This window comes from Anabrus simplex, chromosome 5, assembly GCF_040414725.1.
Source record: "Anabrus simplex isolate iqAnaSimp1 chromosome 5, ASM4041472v1, whole genome shotgun sequence".
Lineage (NCBI taxonomy): Eukaryota > Metazoa > Arthropoda > Insecta > Orthoptera > Tettigoniidae > Anabrus > Anabrus simplex.
Genome location: NC_090269.1, coordinates 390,388,576 through 390,409,910, shown reverse-complemented (window position 1 = coordinate 390,409,910; position 21,335 = coordinate 390,388,576). Strand labels below are relative to the sequence as shown.

At 37.3% G+C, this 21,335-nt stretch overlaps 1 protein-coding gene across 2 annotated transcripts in view; it reads left to right on the top strand.

The window, feature by feature from the left end:
* U4-U6-60K (U4-U6 small nuclear riboprotein factor 60K) overlaps nucleotides 1–21,335 on the top strand; it is a 166,618-nt gene that overhangs the window by 125,926 nt on the left and 19,357 nt on the right. For both annotated transcript variants that reach the window (XM_067148679.2, XM_068227944.1), the window contains exons 7-8: nucleotides 8,134–8,349; nucleotides 20,231–20,338. In XM_067148679.2, the coding sequence (XP_067004780.2) occupies nucleotides 8,134–8,349; nucleotides 20,231–20,338 (324 nt within the window). The remainder of the gene's footprint in view (nucleotides 1–8,133; nucleotides 8,350–20,230; nucleotides 20,339–21,335) is intronic.

Genomic DNA, 21,335 nt, shown 5'->3' with positions numbered 1-21,335 from the left:
TGTTCCAGAGAACAAGCACAGAATAACATAGAGTGCGCAATGTGCTGTCTGAGTATTGTGCTTGTTGGATGAGATACATTGTGTGATAGTTTGCAGTAGTAGCTGTGGCACAGTTGTCTTCCTTAAAGATGGACGAACAAGTGATAATTTTAGTTCAACAACATGAATGCCTTTATAATTTCCAGCATAGAGACTATTACAGCAACCAATTAAAAGACAAAATATGGAAGGATATTGCAGTGCAACTCAACATCACTGGTAAGTTTCTTCTAGAAGGCTGTTATTGTGCAGGGAGATATCGTTTAGGCCAAATTGAAGTGATTAATTTGTACTTCCCTGCTATTTTCAGCTGTGAATGCAAACAAAATGGACTTTGCTGAGATCTTACTAAAGAAGAGCCTTGAACAGGAGAAGAACTGCTAGTGGCCAGAATGCCAAGAAAATTAAAAGATGGAGATTTGAAATGCAAATGGAATTTCTCAAACCTTTTCTACAGGAGCGAGAGTAAGTTTTAAATGTTTCTTAGGTTATCCGTAATAATTACAAACTATTATTATTATTATTATTATTATTATTATTATTATTATTATTATTATTATTATTATTATTTCCTTTTTTTTTTTTCTTTTTTCAGAACTCACACAAATCTGGATGAAGAACGGGGGGAAAGTGAGGACACATACGAGTTTGTTAATAATAAGGCTGATAATTCAACACAACGATCTACTCCGTCCCCAGCGGTATCAACGGCGTCATTAAAGCGTAAAAGAGCAGCATCACAGGAGTTATCTACATGTACATCTGATTTAGCGACAACGTTAAATCAGTTTATTTTATCCAGAACCACAACTCAGCATATGTTGGACCCAGCCAAAAGGAAACTGATGACGTTCTTCGACGACATATCCGAAACAATGCTGAAATTTAATGAACTAGAACAGGCAGAAATTAAGCGGGAAATTTTCAACATTGTTAACAACAAGGAATTAGAAATTCTTTGAAAGGAAGAAATGCAGAGGAACAGCAATATAGTGGGATATAATTTTGCTAATATGAATACTGCAAACAGGACCCATCACGTTTACGCACGTGGCAATCTCCCTCTTCTCAGCTTGTATGATCCTGGCACAAGTACTCCAGCCACAATACCGAGTCAAGAATCTCATTACCAGTATCCTAGGATGAAGTACAGCATATAACATTAACATTTTATTTTTTAACTAGTGTTATTTAGTAACAGAGCATATATATCATGTATTGTGCTGAAAATACAATGAATAAAATACAATGAAGCAAACTGCACACGTACGTCTTTATGTTATCAGTTATTAGTCACACCTTCCTTCCATCACAATATCCCTTGTCTAGGGATCCAATTTGTTATTCATGAAATATTCTCCAAACATTTCCCTGACTTGTAACCTCAAAACTTCTATGAATCCCAACATGTGGTAGCGCAACAAATAATGAGTGCTCGGAACTAATCCTGTTGTTTTTGTAATCGTTTACTACCGGCATGTCACTGCGTAAATAGTTGTGTAATACACAAACTTCCAACACTACTTTTCCAGCATTTTCTGGGTGCATATGGAGTCTTCCATAGAGTACCCTGTGTCTCCGGACAGCAATGCCAAAGGCATTCTCCACTGCTCTTCGTGTTCTCGACTGCCGGAAATTATAATTTGCCTGCCTTTCATCACTGCGAGCTGTGGATCCGGATGCATCAGATATGTTTTCAGTGGGAAAGCTTCATCACCAAGTATTACCTAAGGCACAGGTTCATGACCATTTGACAACAGTTTAGGACCTAGTATATTTGACGTTTTGTTTTCCAAAGATCTTCCCAAAACTGATCTTGAGAATAGTCCTCCGTTGCTGGACTTCCCATAACCTCCTACATCAACAGCAATGAATCTGTATTTGGTGTCCACTAACGCCAGAAGAACTATAGAGAAAGTATGTTTATATAGTTATAAAAGAGAGATTCGCTGCTTGGGGGCGCTTGAATAACAATGTGTTTTCCATCTAAAGCTCCTTTACAGTTCAGAAAATGCCACAGATCATAGAATTCTTCAGATATTTTCTTCCACATTTCCTCAGTAGGTTGGGCATTTCTTCTGGTGACAAAATGTCCCAAATAGCCTCACATGTGGAGACTGTTATAGAGTGAACAGCTGTCGGGGAAATTCTGTAACTGAAACTCGTGGAGATCTGCGAATTTCCAGATGCGAAATACCTGGAAAATGTGTATAAATTAATTTTAATATCTACTCAGTGCATATTTCAATGTTCATTCAATGTCAATTACTTCATATATATGCGTATAATGCTAGCGGACATGTAAGTGCCAAATTTACACTAAACATACACTGATGTACGATCAAAATACTTCAGTACATATGAATATTATTTACCGTGACATTAATGCTAGTCTCTCTTCTGCACTTATGGATATCCTCCATTTTGAATTCTTTTTTCATGCGATGTGGTTTCAGCTGTTGAAGCAAATTGTCGAACTTGGAGTAAGTCAATTGAAAATATTTTACAAAGTTTTCTCAGTCATTTTGTAGCCAACCAAATATTGTGTGAAACTCTCCTTCTTCTTCTCTCGTTGTAAACGATTTATGAACTCAGCATCATTTCATATTTTCTTCTTCTTTTGTTGTAAAACAATCTACGCTGCACAGGCAATAACTACATCTTCTTCGTTCGGATCCATGTCTCCAACCTGAGAGCACAGATGCAATGAAAAAGGACCACATGACCGCAGCACAGTCTTACATGTGAAAAGACAAAGTAGGCGACACCCCGTAGCACGGTCGAAGCACAGTCGCAGCACAGTCCTACATGTGGAAACAGGCCTTTAAGGATGACATAAAGTTGTTCGTTTTAAATTGTAGACGTGTTGTAAGGAAAGGAATTGAATTAAGTAATTCAGTAAATATTATTTACCAGATATTGTAATAGGGGTTGAAGCATGGCTTAAAAATGATATTTTGCAGGTAGAAATTTTTCTCAAAACTGGAGTGTTCATAATAGCGACACGATAGATTCGATAGGAGAATATTCATACTAGTGAACGAAGAATTTGTGAGCTGTAAAAATATTAAGGGTGTGAACTATGAAATTCTAGGTGTAAGGTTAATCTTTAAAGATAAGAGGCAACTTGATTAATTTGGGGTGTACAGACGTGGAAGGGGTGAAATCAGATGCTGACACAAAATTATTTGCAACTGATAAATTTATTTGATTAGATAATCAGTTATGTGGGGAACGGCACAGAAAGGAATGTGATTGTAGTGGGTGATCTCATTTTACCAAGTGTCAACTGGGAAGGTAATGCAATAGACAGAAAACATGACCAACAAATGGTAAGTTAATCTGGGATGGACAGCTGAATGAGAAATGAATCAATCAATCACTACTGATCTGCATTCAGGGCAGTCGCCCAGGTGGCAGGTTGCCTATCTGTTGTTTTAAAAGTGATGGAACCAACTACTGTAGAGGAAAGAATGTTCTAGACATGCTGCTGATAGAACCAAATGAGCTCTATAGAGAAACTGAAGAGAGAGATGGTATAAATGGTTATGAAGCTGCTTTAGTCATAGTTAAAAATGAATGCAAGGGAAAGGGAGACCATGAAGGAAAGACAGTTAGGCGGTACCGTATGGTTGATAAGACAGTCATGAAGGAGTTTTTGAAACAGTAATCGAGATCAGTGAAAAATGGTAAATAAAAATGTAAATGGTGTATGGGGTGAGTTTAAATTAATTGTTGAGGAGTGTGACAACAAGTATGTACCTTTAAAGGTGGTAAGGAATGGTAAAGGCCCCCTAAATTGTAACAGAGAAATAAAGAGATTAAGAACAAAGTGCAGGTTAGAAATAAGTTAAATTAGGTATGGTTGTGGAAGTAAGGAGAAGTAAGTAAGTAAGAAAGAACTTAACAGGAAATTGAATTTAGTAAAGAAGTCAGCTAAGGACAACATGACTGTAATCATTATCGACGATCTCTAGTTGCCATTACAAGATCATCTCCAGTTGCCTGGGTGAGGTGTATGACCCCCTCCATCTTTGTCCATGAACCATTTTGCTCTCGTGACCTTCTCCCAATCTTGCTCTTGCCTTGACATTTTTTTGTACTAGATTGGTCCATTTTCTCTGCACCTGCTCACCGGTCTTTTTCCTTTTACTTCTCTTTCATATTCCCTTCTTGTAGTCCTTCTTGCACTCATCCTTTTTACGTGTCCAAACCACTTCAATCTTGCCTTTTGGATACTTTGTAGTAGGGAGTCTCCTATTCCTACCTCCTCTCAGACTTTTTTTTTTGGTTCCTGATCTTGTCCTTCCTGTCTTCTGTATCATGGTGCATAGGAACTTCATTTCTGCAGCTTGGAGTTTTGAGTTGTCTTGTCTCGTTAACATGGTAGTTTACAGGCTATACGTAAGGATGGGTGTATAATAGAATTTGTAAAATGTCATCTGAGCTTTTGGTGGTACTGGTTTATCTCACAGCAGTTGTCCTACTAGGTGGTAAAATTGATTTTCTTGCTAATTCTATTGTCCACCTCATATTCTGCAAGGTTGTTTTTTATACTACACTGTCTAAGCATTTAAACTTTGGAACACGGTCCGTTTTCATGTCATTTAGTCTGATTTGTGATTCATCATCTCTCTGTATCTTTATCACCACTGTCTTAGCCTTGCTGATATTTAAATCATGTCTCTTGAACTCTGGACTCCATTTCTGCAGCCTTTCATCCACATCATTTTCGGTTTCAGCCCAGATTACCACCACATCATCTGCAAAGATGAAAGCTTGTAAGTCATGCTGCTCCTTCCTTTTTTGTGCCTTTGTTATGGCATCCATCATGGTGATAAATAGGAGGGGCAACAAAGCACTGCCATGCTGTAGTCTTTTCTTCATTTCAAATTATTTGGACACCCCACAACCCACTTGCACACAACTTTTGGTTTTATCATACAGCATCTTCACTTTTGCATTAAGACTGTCGTAAACCCTCAGCTCGTTTAGGTATTCCTAGATACACTCCCTTGGTGCTCATATCATAAGCTTTTTCAATGTCCAACAATAGTAGAAAAAGTGGTTTCCCTTTTTCCCAGTGCTTTTTCTTAACATCCTCACAGCAAAGATAATGTCTGTACTTGTATTTCTGAGCCTAAAACCATATTCTTCCTCTTCCAATAAAGGTTCTACAATTCCTCTTAATCTACTCTCTATGATTTTTCCAGAAGTTTTTGACCATGAGAAAACAGCATAATTCCACGGTAGTTTTCGCATTTCCGTCTACTCCCCTTCTTGAAAAGAGGTACAATTTTCCCTTCTTCCAATCTTTTGGGATAATGTTTCTCTGCTATGCTGTGTTAAGGAAATGTATGAATCCATCTTGAGAGCACGATTAGAAAATATGTTGAACCTACACTTGAGGAGGAACAACATGGATTTAGACCTCATAGATCTATTTTTGCTAGTTGATTTACGTCGCACCGACACAGATAGGTCTTATGGCGACGATGGGATAGGAAAGGGCTAGGAATGGGAAGGAAGTGGCCGTGGCCTTAATTAAGGTACAGCCCCAGCATTTGCCTGGTGTGAAAATGGGAAACCACGGAAAACCATTTTCAGGGCTGCCGACAGTGGGGTTCGAACCTATTATCTCCCGAATACTGGATACTGGCCGCACCTCATTTTTTTCCACCAGAATGCTCTATGAGAAGTATTGGGAGAAAGGTAAAACACTTATAACCGTTTTTCTGGACATCAAGAAAGCATATGACCACGTACCACGCAGACATATATGGGAATGTTTGAGATATAAGAAAGTGCCTGATGTCATCATAGCATGAGTACAGTGATTATATGATGAAACCAAGTGTTGTGTCCAGGTCCAGGATGGAAGGTCAGGTTGGTTTGAAACGAAGAGTGGAGTCCAGCAAGGAAGTTGTCTTTCACCACTTCTCTTCATAATCATAATGGATGAAGTTTTAAAAGCAGTTAAGAGAAAGGATCCAACAACTAATGCCCTGGTTTTTGCTGATGATGTGATGGTATGGGGTGTGACAGAAGCGAAAGTACAAATTAGACTAGATCTCTGGCATGAAGCTTTTACAACCTTAGGTCTCAAAATCAGCAAAACAAAGACAGTTGGCTTGGTGATGAGTAGAAACTCTCTAACTGTTCATCTAAGAATTGGAGATGAGGAGATGGATATTGTAGACAACTTCCAGTATTTAGGTAGTGTTCTGTCATCAGGCAATACCATACATCAAGAGATTAGTAACAAGTGAAGAGATTGCAGTGGTATGGTCACATGAAAAGAATGAACCCTCACAGGACTCCTCAAACATACTTTGACCACAATGTTCCTGGGAAGAGACCAAGAGGAAGACCTTGTGATGTTTGGGAAAAACAGATAATGAAGGACCTTGAAATTAGAGATGTGAACTGGTGTCACATATATGAGCAGCATCTGTGGATGGATAGAACAAACTGGAGGAGGCTCGTACACAACTGCACCCGGCTTGCTGGAGCAAAGAAATGATGATGATGATGATGATGATGACTGTGTTAAGGAGTCCATATAACCACTGGAATGCTGGAGTTCCTGCTGCTTGCAATGTATCTGCACTTAACTCATCCAGTCCAACTGTTTTCTCATTCCTCATACTTTTCAGGGACTTTTCTGTCTCCAGCCATGTAATTGTTGGTTCTATGCTTCTTCTTTTATCATTGCTACTACACGGTTCCTTACTGTCTGATGTAGTGTTTGCTGCTCCATTAAGAGTTTATCAAAAAAATTCTTAAATTCACTCCTGATTTCATCTTCTTCTTGCACTAAGGCTCCATTGTTCCCTTCTATTGCCTTTGTGTCCTCTTGCTCACACCTTCTGTTCTTGACTACCCTGTACAATAACTTTGTATTACCTCTGCTCTCTAATTTCAATTTATCCCCAAACTCATTTGATGCTTTCTCTTTCTCTTCTCTTACTACCCCAATAACATGATAGCAAACATAATTGGCAGTCATATGAATTTTAGTGAAAGATGGAAAACAGTTTCTAGGAAGAACAATTCTGGCAAATGCTGGGGCTGTACTTTAATAATTAAGGCCACAGCTGCTTCCTTCCCACTCCTAGTCTTTTCCTATCCCATTGTCTCCATAAGATCTATCTCTTACTGAACAACGGGAGTGTATATGTGAGGATTTACAGAAGTATTCAGTCAGCAATATCTAAAGATTGTTGGTTACAAGGATTAAAGTCCAAGTAGAGGAGGTGTCTGATACTAACAATGTATTGAAATTTACCTACGATAACTGAGACATTTACAATAAGGCACAAAAGTTGAAAACTAGAAAAGCAGCTGGAATTGATAAGATTTCTGGGGATATACTAAAGACAGTGGTTTGGGATGTAGTACCCTATCTAAAATACTTGTTGGATTACTGTTTGCACGGAGTAGTTGTATTAAGTGAATGGAGAATTACTACTCAGTGTACAAAGGAAATGGTGATAAACATAAAGCAGATTATCACGAGGCAGTCAGCTTGACATGGTTGTAAACTCTGAGAAAGCATTCTTTCTGATTTTATTAGACTCATTTGCAAAATTGATTGAGTCCAACCATATTAGTCTGAGTCTATCCCTTGTTCCCCTTCTCTCAATCTTGGCCTCCATTGTTGGCTTTGGTATCCTTCCCTCTTCCATTGTCTTAACATACCCAAATCTTATAAGTTTATTTCTCTCCATTCTACCTGAAAACTCTGGTTTCCTTCCTGACATCCTAATCTCTTACCCTGTGCTTTCTTGTTATTCCTATCATACTTAAAAATATTTCATCTCACTGATGTGGACTTTACTCTCCTGTCTTTTGTCAGTGTCCACGTCTCTGCTAGATGTGTGTGTAAGGGAAAATAATACAATAAGCATCACCTCTTTTGAAAGTTTTTATTATCGGCTGATATGTTTGTTTTCTGGGGAGTGTATCTGTTTTGTGTGTGTGTGTGTGTGTGTGTGTGTGTGTGTGTGTGTGTGTGTGTGTGTGTGTGTGTGTGTCAGTCCTGAATTCCAGAGTACGTTGCTTTTAACTGATAACATCGTTACATTCCTTTAGTGAAGAACCCTTGGCTGATGTGGAAGGACATGCTCCACACCGTGTGTCCAGGATAGCATTCCATCCGTCTGGACGTTTCCTTGGAACTTGCTGTTTTGACAGCTCGTGGCGTCTCTGGGACCTGGAACAGTGTCAGGAAGTGCTGCATCAAGAAGGGCACTGCAAACCTGTCTACTGTATGGCATACCAAGTAGATGGCTCTGTTTGTGCCACGGGGTAAAGTTCTTTATTATGTCAATCATTTAATTTTTCAAGTTTAATAATTTATTTCGGCTTTACCAATATTAATACGTCCAAGGTGTATTCATTTCTGAAATGATTGTAGTTTCCTATATTAGTGTGATTTATTTTATTTTAATAATATGTGTTAAACTGTTTGTATGTTGATTTTTTTGTAATTTGGTTGCAAAATCACAAAAATCAGTTTGAGCTGTTTCAAGCAAATCCCTGCATATAATCTGAGTGCAAGAGGGTTAAACCAGTTGTGTGGCAGATCTTGGAATCGAAGGCCGACTAGCCGAGCAGGAAAATCAGACCACAGCAGTGGACTATTTATATATACACAATGATACAAAATTAGAACACAGTTGCATATATTCTCTTTTCAAAGATTTCTAAGAAAACCCTTAAACCTAAGAAAATTTTCTTTGTGTAATGTGCAACATAACCACTGCATTCTTAGGCATAGGAATGTTAATTAAATGAAATGATTTGGAAAAATAAATACACTAGTCTGTGATGTAATTGCTGCCTCTGAAGTTTGATTGTTTTTGGAGTATTTTTAGCATGCTGAATTCAAATTCAAGGCCAGTTCCTATCACGTACCATTTAATTTTAAAATTTTATTTTATTTTCCTTATAGTGTAATTTTCATATGCCCATAGAGTAATTATGTAATACTTTACCATGTGTAGTTTTATGATGTCAGGATTTGAACACCAAATGTATTTAGAATGCTTTTAATGTGCTTATAGTAAACACTGAGGACACCATATGTCTGTTACGGGGTGCAAGCACCTCGGGAAGTTCGATATAATGTGCACCCTTGCCATCTTAGGGTTATTTGTGGGAGATAAATAGCCACTCCGTGGTGACAGACACATTCTTATCTTGGCCAATTCCAGGCGTTGTGTGTTTACATTTGTACATTTCTTTTTAACATATATATGAAACTTACCACCTAAACAAATTGAGATTTTTGCCTAATAATGCCTAGATGATACTTAATAACCCCTACATATGTCATCATTATAAACCTGATGTATGCGATTTTATAAACTTTCAAACGTAGCAGTCGGTGTTTACATGGGACGGACTATAAACTTCGCATACCTTTACGTTTTTTCTAAATTCTGTGAATTGTGGTAACTTTTATTAGTAATGTTAATATATTGTTTACAAAAAGGACAAATTTACATTTTGTGAAAAAGAAAAGACACATGTGTAAGTTGCATAATGTCTGCGTAATATATTTAAAAGCGATCGTCGCATGTTTACTTGACAGCATCACAGGATTACACATGCGAATCTGCGCTATGGCGACATGGCATGAGGGGCTAATAAATCTTTAACTCCGCATCAAATATGATCACTGAATGATAAAACGTATATTTAATATCGCAGCAAATAATAATAGAGAAGGGGCGAGATGGCGCAGTGGTCAAACTGCTTGCAACCATCAAGATGGACTGGGTTCGAGTCCCAATTAATGCATCTGTGATTTTCAACGTGAAAGTCACGTCCGGTGGTTCGGATTTCATGTAAAATATGAGGTTCCGTCGGTTATGATAGTGTGATTATCGGTTACGTAAAACTACAAGCTTCCTTCCTCCCAATAATAATAATAATAATAATAATAATAATATGTATAACTACATATACTGGCACAAACATGTGGCCTAAGTAAAGTGTTTTTATGAATTGTCACGCATTTATTTAACACTAATAACAGTGAATGCAAAATCTAAAATATATAAAAATATCTGGACATTCAATGCTTAGCAGTACGTAGCGTACAGTTTGAATGAAAGCTTGATCAGAAAAAAATATAAAATGAAAAAACAATTTATGTTCATTCTGCTCCTGGTATAGACTCATCAAAATACCATTCCCACGAGTAAAACGAAGCACCGATAATTTTCTTTCGATTTCACTTTCATTTTAAAAGCACTCGTCTTTCGTCGGTGGTTCACAAAACAGTTTAGCTTCGTCGTGGCACTTGCGAAAATTGGTTACAAAATAAACATAATCACTTTCAGCTATGGTACAAACATAATACTTGGAATGTTTCTTTCCACTGTATTTTCCAAGGACGAAGTCTCCCACTTCAAAAGTCGTATCACGGGGTGTATTTTTGTCATCTGCTTCGATCTTGTAGTCTGGATGTAGAGTGTGTGTGGTAGTTGTTTCTGAATAATATTATTTTCTTGTCTGATCTATGTGTTTTTTTTATTGACTCCACATAGTGAAAAACATGTGTTCCTGGTACTGCACAGACATCGGCGAAGTGGCTTTTCAGAAGGGGTTTACTCCTTTCAACATCTTCAGAAGGAACAAATATAACATTTGTGTTTGCTGAATTTCTTTTTGCTACTTCCACGACATCGTGCATGTTTATAAGGTCCCTTTTTGCACGTAGAGCAACAGTCAAATTACGTTTTAGTGTTCCGCCAACACCGTCAACAGCACCTTTCCCGTGCCCAGACGCGAAAAAAATTCCAAGTGACATTCATTCCAAAAGTTTTCTTAAAAACGTTAGGTTTGCGAACATGAACCTTTGCTTGAACTGGCTCGCCGCCCCGTCCGAGAAGATAAACACACTTGTGATTTGTGGTCGTTTTTCCTTGATGTCTGTTAATACTTTGCCTAAAAATTAGTGCGTGGCATATTTGTCATGCTCCCGCAAATCACGCAACAGGGGTAAATATCGTAATTTGTCGGCAATGCCAATAACCCTGAATTTCATCTTGTGGAAGAATAGTGAAATTCTCCACGAAATTCACTTGCAAAACCATTGAATTTTCAGTTGTTAGTTTTTTCTGTACATCGAACATTTTGCTTTGCATTGTTTTAATAAATGTGTTTCATAAACAAGGGGCACGATTTTACTAGTTTATCAAGACACTCTTGAACTGTGCCAGATTCTTGAATTCAGGATATGTTATTTTCATCATCACTTTGCTACTGGTACCACTCAGTTTCGTCTCCAGCATTCCTGTACACATGGCTCCATGCGACGGGGAACTCCTGGCCGCACGCTTGCGATAATGTCGTAAACACGCAACGTATTTTACTATCATCTGCATACGAATCCATTTGAAATTTTAAACGAATGATATAGCAGTTTGAAAGGGTGTACAGTATTGGCTTTGCATACCAAAGTTTATATAAATTGAGCCACGCACTTTTCGTCTACAAAAACTTTTATACCTTTTTCGTCGCGTGTTTACACGGCCTGCAGCAATAAATTTGTCGCCTTATTATACCTTATATAAACTGTTAATGACCTAAATAAGTACTTTACAATGAAGAGAAAGAGCATTAGAATTAACATTTACCATAATTATTTTTATATCTTTTCATCATAATAAACAGTAATTCCTAAAACATTGAGAAATATCAAATGAATTTAGACTGCACATAAAGTTTCAATTAACCACACGATTAAAAATTTAAAAACATCAAAAAAAGAATACATATCATAAAATTAATATAATGCTTTGTCTATCATAAAAACCAATTGTTGAGTTTTATTTTAAACTTTACTTCTTTCCTTCTTGGGTTGACAATTCTCTGGAATCAGCCGTTATCTTTGTGAAAACTTACACATCCTGTCTTAGTTTCTCTCACATTGCATTGGTGCGTGTCATCTGGAAAGGATATCAGTTTCAAGCTGTATTGTGGAGTAGAATGTTGCGAGTCTATAGTTCAGTACGAAAGTATATTTAACATGTCGCATCACTCATGTATAAATGATCTAAACCACTTTTGTTATATATGTGAAAAATACACATTGCCTAAGCACATGCATAATATTACAGATTTTGTAAAAAATTATATCTTGCCTATTTTGGAATCAAACTTGGAGACCAAAGTAAACCTTGAGCGCCCCACAAAGTATGTAGAATATGCATTAAAGGTCTTCGTCAATGGGTCAACGGCAAACGATCGTCGCTATCTTTTGGAATACCTGTGGTTTGCAGAGAGCAGTCAAACCATAGTAATGACTGCTACTTCTGTTCATATGATGTGAGGGGATACAATGCTAAAAATAGAAAGCAAGTTGTGTATCCAGTTGTTCGGTCAGTCATTTTACCTGTCCCCTATGGGCCTGTGCGACCAGAAAATCCTGGACACTTTTCATCCGAGTCTGATGTAGAAGTGATTGAAATTGAGACGAGTGACAGTGACTACCTACCAGGATTGTCTGCTGCAGAATGTGGGTAAATTAAACCAGAGTGAATTAAATGACTTGGTGAGGGATCTTGCCCTCTCTAAAGAGTTAGCTAAGTTGTTGGGTTCTAGACTCCAAGGAAAAAAATCTGCTCTGTCTGTTGGTACAGACAACACGAAATAAAATTTAAATCATTTTTCTCCAAAGAGGCTACCTTGTATATTGCAATAATGTGAAAGAACTTATGCTATAACTTGGACTTCCAAACTATGATCCAAATGAATGGAGACTATTCATTGATGCTTCCAAGTGAAGTTTAAAGGGTGTTCTCCTTCATAATGGAAATGTTTTTGGTTCAGTGCCTGTTGCCTATTCAGTGATTTTCAAAGAATCATATGCAAATTTGCAACTGATGTTACTGCGAGTGAACTACAGTGAACACAACTGGCAAGTTTGTGGCAATTTTAAAGTTCTTACTATGCTGCTGGGTCAACAATCTGGTTTTACCAAATTTCTGTGCTTTCTTTGCCTGTGGTATAGCAGGCCACGAATTGATCACTGGACTAAGAAAGACTGGCCACCTTGAGAAAGTTTGGAAATCAGTTCTAAGAATGTTGTGCGAAAGCTTTGTGAGTCCTTCTAAAGTTTTGGTGCCTCCTCTCCGCATTAAGCTTGGGTTAATGAAACATATCATAAAGGCTTTAAATAAGGAAGGATACTGTTTCAAGTACATATGTGAGAAGTTTCCAATACTATCTGAAGCAAAATTAAAAGAAGGTATATTTAATGGTCCTGATATAAGAAAATTGATCTCAGATGCAGCATTTAAAAGCACTATGGATGAAAAGGAGAAAGCAGTATGCATATCTTTCTGTGAAGTTGTTTCAAAATTTCTAGGTAACAACAAGGGTCCCAATTAACGAAACATTGTGGCTAACATGCTTGAAGCATACAAGGAACTTGGTTGTAACATGAGTATGAAAATTCATTTCTTGTTGTCTCACCTAGATTATTTCCCTGAAAATCTAGGATTTTTGAGCAAAGAACAAGGCGAACGATTTCACAAGGATATCCTGGACTTCTAAAGGAGATACCAGGGACGCTGGAGCATCAGTATGCTTGCAGACTATTGTTGGATGTTAAAGCATGAAATACCTGAAGACAAACATAAATGAAAAAGGAAAGGACTTTCTCAAGTAAGAAGCAAAGGGTGTAAAATTTGTGTGAAACTTTCCAATAGTGACGTAAAGAAGACAAAATAAAGCAAAATCATTCTTAGTGACATGTATTAACCACCATACACATTAATTTCAGCAAGTTGTGTATATTAAATATTTTTTTCTTTAAAATAAAAAAGTATTATGAAAACTTTTGTGATGAAATTTGCATAATTTATACAATACATGTAAAGTGATTTTGCAAGGAAACCTTACATGATAGAAGTGAACAGATTGAAAATTTGGATTCAGCACATCGACATTATATAAAATCATATTTTTTAGTTTAGGCAAGGCTAGTGAAATGGTTTTCAATGAACCATAACCTCTTGCACCGATAGATCGGCGCGCTGAGTGCAAGAGGGTTAAACGGCAAGTATTCTCTCTACTGTCAAGTAAATACGCTCTCATAACGTTGTACGATACCAAGTCCTCGGACGCAGGAGGCGAAAAAAAGAAAAAGAAAAGAAGAAGCAAAATGAGCACACCTCTCATTTAAAACTTTCAGAATAATCTTAAGTAACAGAGAGATGAAAATGAGGTATGTGACTGCTTTTGAGCAATAGCATTGTTATCCTGACATGTAATCTTAACCTTGCCCCCCTCCTTTTTTGTTTTACATAGTTTAATGCATTGGAGCACTTTAATCAGTCATATATACTAAAGTCCAATAGTATTAAATAGTCAGCTTTTCAGCTTCTTCTTTCGTTCCCAAAACTTCATCCTGTCAGTCATCGTGTACTTCCTTTGTTCAAATGTTAAGAGTTTGAATTGCAAGTGTTTATTCCTTAGAATTCTCTTCTCTGCCTTCAATTTGGAGCACTGACAAATTTAATTCTTCTAAATCATTCATGATCTCTGTGAACCAAGTGTTCTTTGTTTTGTTTTGTTTTGTTTTTTCCAGAAGTAACTAAATAACTGCTTCACTAGTCAGGTTTCTGGCAGTCTGAATATATGACCAAAAAAGGCAATTCTCATTTTCCGCCTTGTATCTGTTATCGATTTGTTTTCACGATATACTACTTCATTAGATAATAATCTCCATTGGCCATTAATTTGGTGTTTCTTATTGATGATTGTCCTCATGATTCTTCTCTCTACTTTCTGCAATTTATTGGTTGTTAATTTAGTGTTCAACTTGAAGATGTTTCACTAGCATAAGTTGCTTCGGGTTTTACAACTGTACTGTAATGTCAAAATTTAGCATTCATGGAGAGAGATTTTCTTTTATTAGTTGGTCAGGTAATTCGCTGTGCTGTTTTCAGTTTAGATGTTCTGCTGTCGATCGATGTTTTGTCTTTTGTGTTCCAGGTTATAATTTTCCCAAGATATTTGAACATATCACAATCTTAATTGTTTGCTATTGTCGAGGTGAATGGCTGGTGTTTCAATTCTGAAGGTCGGCATCATTTCAATCTTTTCAAACGAGATTTGCAGTCTGAGTTTTGCAGAAATATTCTCGAGCTCTTTAATTTGAAATTTAGCTTCTTCCTCTCTACTTGCTAGTAATGCAAGATTGTCTACGAATACTAGGCAATTAAGTTTAATATTTCTGTCTACCTTGATGTTTGAATGACATTTCTTTACACATTCTTGCATGACTTTCTCCAGGGCACAGTTAAACAATGATGGCGAGAGTCTATCTCCCTGTCAAAGTCCAGTGTGGATTTTAAATGGCTCAGACAATTCACCTCTAAAGTTGACTTTTCAAGTTAGTATTCTTAAGAGTGATTCCAATAAGGTTGACGAGTTTTGGGTGTTTCATAACTTTAGCCTTTTTTGTTGTTTAATCATGTTTATGTTCTTACCAAATACAGTAGGAGTCCATTATAGCGAGAATTCATTACAGCGAAAAATTTACTCGTTATAACGGATTGTCGTTATATCCGATTTTTGTATAAAATTTAAATCTAAGAATTTCATTTTTGTCCGTATTGAACTGAGAATGGAAGATAGGAAACTTAACCGATGTTTTGTACTACACTCGCGGCAGGCAACATTCAATGGAAGAGTGTCTGAAATAATTTGAATCTCCAATACCAATCATCTCGTACTTCCGCATGGTTTTGTTACAGTTTATATGTTTATATGTTTATTGTTTAAGTGATTATGTTATCTCATGTTTATACAATTTTGACTCATCCTTCATGACCACTTTGAAACTGACATTGTACTTTGCGTCTTCATGTTCCCTCATTTATTCACACTGATGTAACACCTTGTGTAATATAAATGTCTACATGCTAGCCTATTTCCCACATTTTGGCTGAAGATGACGCCAAACAGCGTCGAAACTAGTTCCAAGTGTAAATATATGTTATAAATAAACTATAACATTTTTTGTATAAAAGTCGTAAAACCCCCGATGCACATTAAAATCGGTATGAAACGGCAATCAGTATGTTCAAAACTTGCATTTCCGCAGATGATATCCACACTACGGCTTACTTGTTTGTTATTTTTCGAAATCCGATGCTATGTGAAAGTGTATGTATTGTTGAATTTCATTCTGAAAAAAATATAGTACCGTATTTCTCCGAATCCAAGATGAACCCCAAAATTTAAATCAAGGTCAAAAAGTACATTGTAAAATCGTATGAATGCCTTGTTGTACAGTAGGCCTACACATTTTTAGACGCCGAACATTGACTTTCCTCATGCCGTATTTTTGTTTTTCCCCCACGGCTTCACAATTATTCTTTATTTCTGCAGGTTTAAGGACCATTAACTTAAAATTGGCATCATAATACCGAAGAAAACCCGTTGAAAATTTGCTGGCAACACCTGTTCCAATACGAATATAATGGTCCGTTATTGGAGATTATACATTTTCCAGCTAACTCATTCTTGGTTGCCTGCATTTCGCCCTCGTGTGCTAAGTTGGGCTCGTCAGTTGGGACTTAGCACACCTCCCAAGACGCAAGGCTACTGCATACTGTGGAGGCCACAGCATAGGCTACCTGAAGCCACCAGCAGTGCCAATGCACTATGAGAGCTATGTCTCATTTCCAAAAATTGATGCCTGTCTGGCCATCAGATGATATAGATGTTGATTCCCATAGGGAACTTAAAATATTTGTCCTGAATGAGTAAATTTATAATACCAATATAATGGTCCATTATTGGACATTATAAATTTTCCAGCTAACTCATTCTTGGTTGTCTGCGTTTCGCCCTCGTGTGCTAAGTTGGGCTCGTCAGTTGGGACTTAGCACACCTGCCAAGATGCAACGCTAGCGCATACCGTGGAGGCCACTGCATAGGCTACCTGAAGCCACCAGCAGTGCCAATGCACTATGAGAGCTATGTCTCATTTCCAAAAATTGATGCCTGCCTGGCCATCAGATGATATAGATGTTGATTCCCATAGGGAACTTAAAATATTTGTCCGGAATGAGTAAATTTATAATACCAATAATACCATTTCCCAATTCTTTTCCATTATTTGCTCCATGCTGAAGATTGCATCCAAGGTAGATTCCACTTCTAAAGTCATACTGTTCCTCTTGCAACTCTCCTTCTACCTTTCTTCTCATTCTCTTCCCTAATACCCTTCCCAGTATTTTTGCCACTTGTGATAAGAGTGTGATTCTTTATTAATTATTATTAACTTTATTGGCCACAGTGGACCACTTGAGTCTTCCATGTACACTTTTTCTTTGAAGGTTGTACTGTTTGATTCTTCTCATCTGCCCAGTACTTCTTCATTCATTCCGATCGCAGTGTTCTTAATTCATCTGAAATCTCTACAGGCCTTCTGTGCATCATTTTAGTTGAAAATTTGTGTTTCGTATGTTATATATACATATAAGAAAATATAAAGGTTCAATAATGGATCACTCCCTTAATCATTAAAGGATCCGAAAACGCTTCACCTACTCTAATTCTCTGAGTTCTGTCTTCTAGAAATTTAGTGTCCCATTCAACCACTCTTTTGTATAGTCCAATAGCCCTTATTTTTATCATCAGTCTCCCATCATCTATCCTACCAAAAGCCTCGGATACATCAATAGCAATACAGTTCATTTGACCTTCTGAGTTTAAATATTTGCTATATCTTGCTGGAATATTACAAGATGACCCCCCACTGGAATAACCTGCCCGAAACCCGAACTGCCTCCTATCAAACCAGTTAGTAATTTCAGAACCGTGTCTAACATAATCATAAAAAATGTTTTCCCAGAGATTCAAACAACACATCAAGCTGACTGCCCTATAACTATATGCTTTATTCTTATCACCTTTCCCCTTGTACAATGGGGCTACAATTGCAACTTTCTGTTCATCTGGTATCACTCCTTCTTGCAAACAGTAAACAAATAAGTACTTCAGATATGGTACTATATCCCAATTCATTGCCTTTAGTATATCCCCAGAAATGTGATTAATCCTAGCTGCTTTTCTAGCTTTCAACTTTTGCATACTTCTTTTGTAAATTTCATTAATTTGCCAATATTAGTTGCCTCCTCTACCAGAACTCCCTATACCCTACAACAACAATTTCTCAAGAAAATGGAATATCTTCACATTCCCCAGCACTGGTCTGCCCTTCACGAATGAATCATTAACATGTGACCACTATGTATAGGTATAGGTCAATTTGACCTCCCGAATCTGCGATATCTGCTATTATGCACCCATATTGACTTTTGCAGCTGAGACCTGGACAATGACGAGAGTAGAATTTAAGCCAGCTAAATGAAATATCTAAGAACTATGATAGGTAAGACAAGGAAAGACAGTGAGAAACTAAGATGTTAGAAAGAAAGTCAGAATGGAAAACACAAATGAGAAAATTGTTAGGAATAAACTAAAATGTATGTGTTCAGTCCCCAGCCCTAATGATGGTTGGATCCTCAACAGTTCCACCATCAGCTGTCATAGATGGCCTAGGCATCACTTAAGAGGTGTACTAGGGAAAAGAGGAGTGAGGTAGTTTCCTGTTGCTTTCCTCACTGAGCCAGGTGTTGCAATTACATATCAGTCTGCCAAGCCCACTGAAATGTATGCACCAACTGACCCTATGAGAAACATTTTCACACCATTCATAGCAAGGACTGGCTGCATAAGGAATAGCATTACTAGCACCACTCATACCTCATATTGTCAATGCCAAGGATAAGACTGAGACAAGTCAATGAAAGTAACAAAATTGCTCTAGCCTATACCAGAAGACATAGTGCAGTGTAAACACTAGGTCTTGCCAGCAAAGGCATAAACTAAAATGGTTTACATGTAAAGAGGCTGGACGAGAAAGAATACCAAAACAGAGGTTGGAGATGAAGGTTGAGGGAAAGAGAATGAGAGGGATACCTAGAACAGTGTGGATCAATTCTATAAAGAGGAATGCAAGAAGAAGAAACCTGGACTGGGACAACATGATGGAAGAGATATGGTGGAAGAAGGGAGGAATGTGGAGAAGTGCCGTAAATATCCTGCTCTGCCAGGATTTGGATATTGAGAAAGGAGGATAATGATGATTAGTAAAGAACTGGAATCACAGATCAGGCTATTTGTGGATGATGTTAAGCTGTAAAGTACAGTGGAAACTCGATTATTCATTCCCAGTAACTCACAGCTGGCTTCTGTAAGCGCAGCAGGTAATCAGGTGTGAGTCAGCTGTGGGAGGTGACACGAGATTTGGATACAACTACTGCACATGGACTTGATCTTTTATTTCAAACACAATTGGTCCATTTCGTCCAAATGAAGAAATTTCCTTATCCACTCACAGCAAGTGACCTGGTGAACCTCTTTTACTGAGTAATTGTATATAGTTGTAATTCTTCATTCTTCAGAAGGTTATTAAGATAAATTTTAAGACAAAGTGTCAAGTGGATTTCACGTGTAATGTGCCTGTACGAATAAGATATGTCACATGCTCCAAGATTTAGAGACTCACAGTTTTTTAAGCCTTTGCCACGATTAGGACAATATGTTTTTAACAATTGTGTGTATTTATGAAACCTGTACTTTGTGTGTATTTAAATCTTGAAATATGAACATGGCAGAAGATGTTTTCAAAAGAAAAGAGAACGTTCCGTTTTTAAATAGATTAATGTTCTTTTAATGTAAGCATAATCAAAGATTATGAAAGTGGTGGAAAGATGGCATTTTTAAGCTGTTACTTGAGTTTTTTTACATACTTTCCGTGAGGTAAAACCTGGCCAGCACTTCAAAGATTTCCATCAGTTACCTTTATAAAACTGTGCAGAGAATGAAGGGAATCAAATTTTATTCTGTAAGATACCTATGTACTACAACACATTGGCACATGAGACACATTGGTCATTATTTACTGATCAATCTTATTGGTAAATAAGGTGGTCTCAGGACCCTCTCCTCATTGAAAACTTGCTTTTTAAATTTGATTTTACCTTTACCCCTATTTTTTTGTTAGAGATCAGTCAATGAATACAACTGTTGCCAGTGTTCTCTATAACCACCATGTTTCCTTATTAAAACTTGATCCTTTATTACTTTGCAGGGGACTGGATTCATTTGGCCGTGTTTGGGACCTTCGAACAGGAAGGTGTATCATGTTCATGGAGGGTCACCTGAAGTCTGTGTATGGTATAGATTTCTCTCCAAATGGGTAGGTCTATTTATCTATGAAGTATATGTGGATGTACGGTATGTTTGGCTAAAAATTTCTTGTATATTCCATGGCTGGGAAGAGAATGCAAATGATTTCATAGACAAGGTCAGGGACATATTGTAGAAAACTACTGTATTTCACCACATAATCGTCACACTTTTTATACCAAGATTTTCGAAAAAAAATAGGGTGTGACTATTACAGGAAGAATATTTTAATACAAGTATTTGCATTACTGAAAAAAATAATTTATAACTGAATTGTATTTTATACAAGATTAAGGTGCATGTTATAATCACTTAAATACATCAAAATAAATAAATTATTCGCAACACTTCGGCGAACGCTTCTTCAATCTGAAAATAAAAATGAATTTATTACATTAAATCTCATTGGAGCATTAAAGTTGAAATATTACACTAGCAAAAAATTATTGCATTATTGTAAAATACGGACTTCCCGGTAAACAATTCACTTGAAATATTCTGTGTCTCTATCTCTGGTTTTGGTATCTGATGTGTCGTCCTCGCCGTTGCTCATACCAGTATCAGATTCTTCATCACTCTGCCGTACTGCGTTATTGTCACATCCGTCTAGTGCATACGAAATCCAAGTCTTTTTGAAGCTCTTGGAGACTAGTTCGGGTGGTATAAGGTTCTAACTCTTCATTGCCCTCGAGCATAATAAGTCGAAGGATGGATGGCTTAAAATTCCCAGCGGGTGTCATGTTAGGCTACCGGGAATGACTACCTGTTGTCTTATTTTCATCGAGGACGTGCTTCACTTTCATTTACGAGGTGACCTCGGAATCTGTCTAAAATAAGCAGAGCAGGCTGTTCCAATAGTACACCAGGTCTTCTATTCCACACAGTTTTAACCCGGTGCAGAATGAGTTCTATGACCATCCAACCCTTTGGTTGCACTCGTTCACGAATTCCCTGGGGAAACTGTATTTGTTTAGGCGTCGTTTTCCTCTTGAAAGTTATGTAAGGCG